Below are 5,569 nucleotides of genomic sequence, written 5' to 3'. Positions count from 1 at the left end.
TTCAGATCACTGGCAAAAATAAACAGATAAAAAAAGCCCAGAGTGCCCACTCTGCACAGTGAGACGTCAAAGGGCCACCAGTCAGCTCATATGCATCTCCTTCAGGCCGAGGGCAGTTTTCTTCTTACTGCACAGATGAAATTGTTCATAAATCTTTGCACCTTTTATCCCAAACCACGTGAAAGGAAAACCTGTCTCCCGCAGAGCTTCAGAATGCCTCAAACGTACTGAGGAACAACCAGGCAAAAAATCTAACAATTGTTAACGTTTTATTCCCAACGGCTGTTCAGCCTGAACAGTTTCGTTAATACACTAACAAACAAAACCAACAAAAAAAAATCAAAACAAATAAAACAACCAAAAAAAAAAAAGAATGGGAAACGGAGTAAAATAAACTTTAACAAAGTTTAAAACATTATAAATAAGTACAGCTCCAGAGCATAATTTACAAATATAAAACCACATAGAAACATATGTACAGAAGAGTTACATTACATACAAATATGTATAAAAATACCCCAGTGTTTATTCTCGTGCTAAAGCTGCATGGCTAGAGTTATCTTTGGTACTAAGCTCGGGGGGGAAAAGATTGTTTTACAAAACACGGCCCTAGCTGTACAATACGCCATACACGGGAAGACCAGAGCAAACCTCTGAGGGTTTTTGAGGAGGTTTTGGGTGGGTGTTTTCCCAAAGTATCCTCCTGTGCATTGCATATTGCAGGAGCAGGGCAGAGAGAAAGGGCTTACAGAGGCAACTGCTGGCAGAAGAATTTTTTAATACATTGTACAAGGCACTTCATAAGAAATCTCTTCATTTTTTTTTCCTGTTCTCTTCTAAGACTCACTGGATGTCTACTTGGTTCTTGCTGATATCGTTTAATGGTTATAGTTTTTCAGCTTCTTATTTCAACTTCTGGAAACCTGAATTCAGTTCGCTTTCATCTGCAGAACTTAGATGGCAAGCCATCTAAAGCACCTAACATTTTCCAGGATGGAAAAAAGACTTTGCATCTGCCTTCTGCTGGTGTTCACGGGGCGTTCTTGTTTTAAAAGGTGAGAAGATCTGTCTTCCTGGAAGAACTCCTGGGAAGTGTCCACATTGAAATGCTGTTTGCAAAAAGCATACGGTCCTCTGTGCTGCCAAATACGCCTGCATCTCCCAATTCCCTTTGCAGCGCCCGCCGGCTGCCTGCCCCAGCGCCCTACACCTCTGTCCCATCCCGGGTGTAGATGAGGCTGTTAACCGTGAAGTTGTAGTAGTGGTTGTACTGGGCTCCCTGGCTGCCGCTGCTGGGGTGGAAGGAGCTGTAGTAGGCAGGGGAAGGTCCCGCAACTCGCTGCAGCTGTTCCGGCGAAGGCACCTCCTGAGAAGAGCTGCTGGAAGGGGTGAAAGTGCCACTGCTCAGCTGTCCAGCAGAGAAGTTCCTGTGATGCAGGTCACTGCTGAGCCCCCCTGTCAGCCGGCTGCCTCCGCCGCTCAGGGAGCTCATGCCGCTGAAGAAGGTGCTGAGGCAGCTGGGGGTGGATGAAATGATACCGGAGGGAGAGGAGCTTTTCGGATGGTCTCTGGCGGAAGGTGAAGGGTCCAGCTCTGGGGGTGGGCTGGTTCCACACGGTTTGCCTCCAGCTGCAATGGGTCGTTCTTCCTCTGTTTTCAGGCCCCCGAGAGAGGAGGCTGCAGACGCGGTCGCAGGGGTGTTGGGCTCAGAGCGTCGCTTGCGTTTGCGCCGGAAGTTCCCGTTGTCAAACATCTTCTCGCAGTTGGGATCTAAGGTCCAATAGTTTCCTTTCCCTGGTGGAAAACAGGAGAAACAAGAGAGCAAGTCAACCTCTGTGACAGCGAGCCCTGCTGCTGAAAGATAAGCAATATTCGTGCTTTGCCCCATCAGCACAGCACCCACACCTCTCCTACACCTTTTCCTCCTCTGCCTGTTGTCCAGTACCAGAATCCAAATCCTGGCCCCAAGACATTATCACCTTCCGATGTCCCCTTCCAATGTCCACGAGAACCTTGATGCCACACAGAGAAGAACCTCCCCGCCACTGAGATGCCTCAACCTCCCTGGAGGATCTCAACCTCTACCTCAGACCTGGCTGAAGGGAACGCAAAGCAGGGCTCTAGCTGTCTCACAGCAAACAGGGGCACCCACGTCTCCCCACGGCTGACAAAGCGGAGACCCTGCCACGTCTCTTCTCAGAAGAGCTGGTGGAATGCGGGCCTGCACATTCAGGTACACCAAGGGGACAGCAGGCCAGCAGCGCTGAGCCATGGTGCTGCAGAAAAGCTGCCCTGTGCCTGTGACTTTGAGGTGCCATCAGCTGTCCCCACACGCTTCTTGCCCATGGCTGATGGAAGCAGCGACCCCACAGAGTCCCCCCAGAGACCCCAGCCCAAAATGTCCCCTCTCTGCCCGGCTTCACCAGCACCGTGGCAGCGCACCCCGGCACTACGCCCACTCCTGGGCACCGGCTGCGCCCCGGGGCCGGGCTGGCGAGCGCTGGGCAGGGAGGGGAGCCGTGAATCACGGCCGAAGGATCTGTGCCTTGCACAACCGGCACTCCCAGCCTCAGCCCACCCGGCCTGCCCGGGCAGGGGGACCGAGGGCTGGGGCCAGCCGTCACCTCCAGAAGGGCCAGCGGCAGGCGTGAGGAGGGCGAAAGGAGCCCCATGTCCTCTAAAGGGAACAAGGCAGGGGGAGGTCTCCTCATGGACCAGGCTTGAGGGGATGAAGGCACCCTGTCTCCTCACAATGGTGGGGACGAGGGCACCCGTTCTCCTCACAGGGCTGTCCCGGCAGAGTACAAGGGAGCCAGGTCTCCTCAGAGAAGGGCTTGAAGGGACAAGAGAGCCCTGAGGGGACATGAGAGCCTGGTCTCCTCACAGTACTGACCATGAGGGGACTAGGGAGCCTGGTCTCCTCAGTGCTGGGCTTGAGGGGACATAGGAGCCCTGAGGGGACATGAAAGCCTGGTCTCCTCACAGTGCTGGGTTTGAGGGGACAAAGGAGCCCTGAGGGGACATGGGAGCCTCGTCTCCTCACAGTGCTGAGTTTGACGGGGTCGGGAGAGCCCGGTCTCCTCACAGCACTGACCGTGAGGTGACATGAGAGCCTGGTCTCCTCAGTGCTGGGCTTGAGCAGACAAGGGAGCCCCGAGGGGACATGGGAGCCTGGTGTCCTCAGTGCTGGGCTTGAGCGGACAAGGGAGCCCCGAGGGAACATGGGAGCCTGGTGTCCTCAGTGCTGGGCTTGAGGGGACAAGGGAGTCCGGAGGGGACAAGACAGCCCTGAAGGGACAAGGGAACCCTGAGGGGACAAGAGAGCCTGGTCTCCTCACAGTGCTGGCTGCAAGGGAACGAGGGAACCTGGTCTCCTCAGTGCTGGGCTTGAGGAGACAAGGGAGCCCTGAGGGGACAAGGCAGCCTGGTCTCCTTACAGCACCAACCATGAGGGGACATGCAAGCCCTGAGGGGACAAGGGAGTCCTTAGGGGACAAGGGAGCTCTGAGGGGACAAGAGAGCTTGGTCTCCTCAGTGCCGGCTGTGAGGGGACAAGGGAACCTGGTCTCCCCAGTGCTGGGCTTGAGGGTACAAGGGAAACCTGAGGGGAGCACGCGAAACTGGTCTCCGCAGTGTCAGCCCTGAGGGACAAGAGAGCCCTGAAGGGGACAAGGGAGCCCTGAAGGGGACAAGGCAGCCCTGAGGGGACAAGGCAGCCCTGAGGGGACACGGGAGCCCGCTCTCCTCGCAGCGCCGCCCGCTGTCGGGGCAGCCAGCGCGGGGAGCCCGCTCTGCCCGGTGCCCTCACCCCGCCGTCCCCGGGGGGGGCTCCGCTCCCGCCGCCCGCCCCCCACCGCCGCGCCCGGCCTCACCGGGGTCGTCCTCGTCGCGGGGCACCTTGCGGAAGCAGTCGTTGAGGCTGAGGTTGTGGCGGATGCTGTTCTGCCAGCCCGCCTTGCTGCGCTTGTAGAAGGGGAAGTTCTCGGCCACGTACTGGTAGATGTGGCTGAGGGTGAGCTTCCTCTCGGGGGCGCTCTGGATGGCCATGGCGATGAGCGCCGAGTAGGAATACGGCGGCCGCACCAGCTTCAGCAGCTCCTCCTGGCTGGCCAGGCTCAGCCAGCTCAGCTCCGCGCCGCCCGCCGACGGCGAGCCGGGGGCCGGGGGGGAGCCCACCAGCTGCCCGCCCCGCGAGCAGCCGTACGAGCCCGGCGGCAAGAAGGGGGCCGCGGCGGCTGCTGCTGCCGCCGCGGAGCCCGGCGGGCCCTGCAGGTAGGGCGCGGGGCTGTTCATGCCCCACAGGTAGCCGGCGTTGGCGGGCGCCCCGTAGTCCCCCAGCCCGTAGCCGCCCGCCCGCTGCCCCGACGAGGCGGCGGCGGCGGCGGCGGCGGCCGCGGCGGCGGCGGCGGCGGCGGCGGCGCCGGGCGGGTGGAGGCTGGGCTGGGGGTAGACGCTGAAGTTCTCGCCGCAGTACACCGCCATCTCGGGGGCTTCCTGAGCGCTGCGGGGCTGAGGGGGCACCGGGGCGGCTGCCGGCGCCGAGGGTCTGGGCTGCGCCTGCTGCAACTCACCGGCGCTCATAATCCCTGGCCATGCAGGGCCGGCCGGAGCTTCCCCCCGGCTCCCCTTCTTCTGGCCCAGACCCACCCACCTCGACAAAAAATAAAATAAAATAAAATTAAAAAAATAAAAAATAAAAATCCCAAGGGGGGTTGCGGAGCGGCTTGCCTTATAGGCGCTGCCCGTGTGCCCGGCCTCCCCGCCCGCGGCCGCGGGGCGCAGCCAGTAGCGCGGCTCCGGAGGCGGAGGGGGGCAAGGCCGGGCCCCAAAAGCGGCCATGGGGGAGGGACCCGGCTGGGCTGGGAGGCCGGCAGGGGTGGGGGGAGCTCCGGGGTTTGGCCCCCGGAGGGATCCCTCCCCTCCCAGCCCCGCCGCCCCCTCCCCGGGGTCTCCGCGCCGAGCCCCCGCACCCCCCCGGCTGCGATCGTCCTCGGTCCCTCCGGCCCCAAAACGGGGGGGGGGGGGGGGGGTTCGGGGGAGATCGGCACCGCTGGGGGTGCCCCGACGGGTGTGGGAAGGGTGAAATTCGCTTAAAATCCTAATTTAGCCGGCGCTGAGATCGCGCCTAATGAGCTTTGGAGAAGGAATTGCCCGAAATTAAGCAAACAAACAAACAAACAGCATCCATCCCTCGTACCGCGGGAGGAAAGGGCTAATAAAAGTTGATCTTCGCCTTCTGCATGCGGGGGGATTTTTAGGGAAAGCGGGTCCTTTTGAAGAGAGAAGCCCTCGGGATTCACGGGGTCCGGCACCGCGGGGTTTATAGGGGAACCTGCGGGGATGCAAAACCCCCCTCGTCCGGGACAAACACCAGAAGCACACGGAGAGGTGGAAAAATACGGCTGGTGGTGCAGGAGAATGTACAGAGTCTTTGTCGGTCCCTTTGGAGATGTAAATCCCCGGGTCTTAAATATGATTGTTATTCAGTTCCGTTTTCTGCTGATAGAAATGGGTAAAAATCCCCTTCCCAGGTACAACTGCGAAGCCCCCCGGCTGCCAGCACCGGGTG

At 59.5% G+C, this 5,569-nt stretch overlaps 1 protein-coding gene across 1 annotated transcript; it reads right to left on the bottom strand.

The window, feature by feature from the left end:
* Window positions 1-685: 685 nt before the first annotated feature.
* Window positions 686-4,950, bottom strand: FOXI3 (forkhead box I3). Its single transcript, XM_066995549.1, has 2 exons — window positions 3,873-4,950; window positions 686-1,794 (listed from the first exon to the last, which is right to left on the bottom strand). Exons 1-2 carry the CDS (start codon window positions 4,837-4,839, stop codon window positions 1,205-1,207), a joined length of 1,557 nt encoding a protein of 518 aa, XP_066851650.1. The 5' UTR covers window positions 4,840-4,950; the 3' UTR covers window positions 686-1,204.
* Window positions 4,951-5,569: the final 619 nt, after the last annotated feature.

Source organism: Anser cygnoides, chromosome 4, assembly GCF_040182565.1.
Source record: "Anser cygnoides isolate HZ-2024a breed goose chromosome 4, Taihu_goose_T2T_genome, whole genome shotgun sequence".
NCBI classification, from domain to species: domain Eukaryota; kingdom Metazoa; phylum Chordata; class Aves; order Anseriformes; family Anatidae; genus Anser; species Anser cygnoides.
The sequence above is the reverse complement of the archived record's forward strand: the minus strand, read 5'-3'. Positions and strand labels throughout refer to the sequence as shown.

What these genes read in the sequence shown, in the direction of transcription:
- FOXI3 (XM_066995549.1), bottom strand. Translation starts at nt 4,839, where the DNA reads ATGGCCGCTTTTGGGGCCCGGCCTTGCCCCCCTCCGCCTCCGGAGCCG. An exon ending in CCGCGACGAGGACGACCCCG is followed by an intron (nt 1,795 to 3,872) that starts GTGAGGCCGGGC and finishes GTTTTCCACCAG; the next exon opens with GGAAAGGAAACTATTGGACC.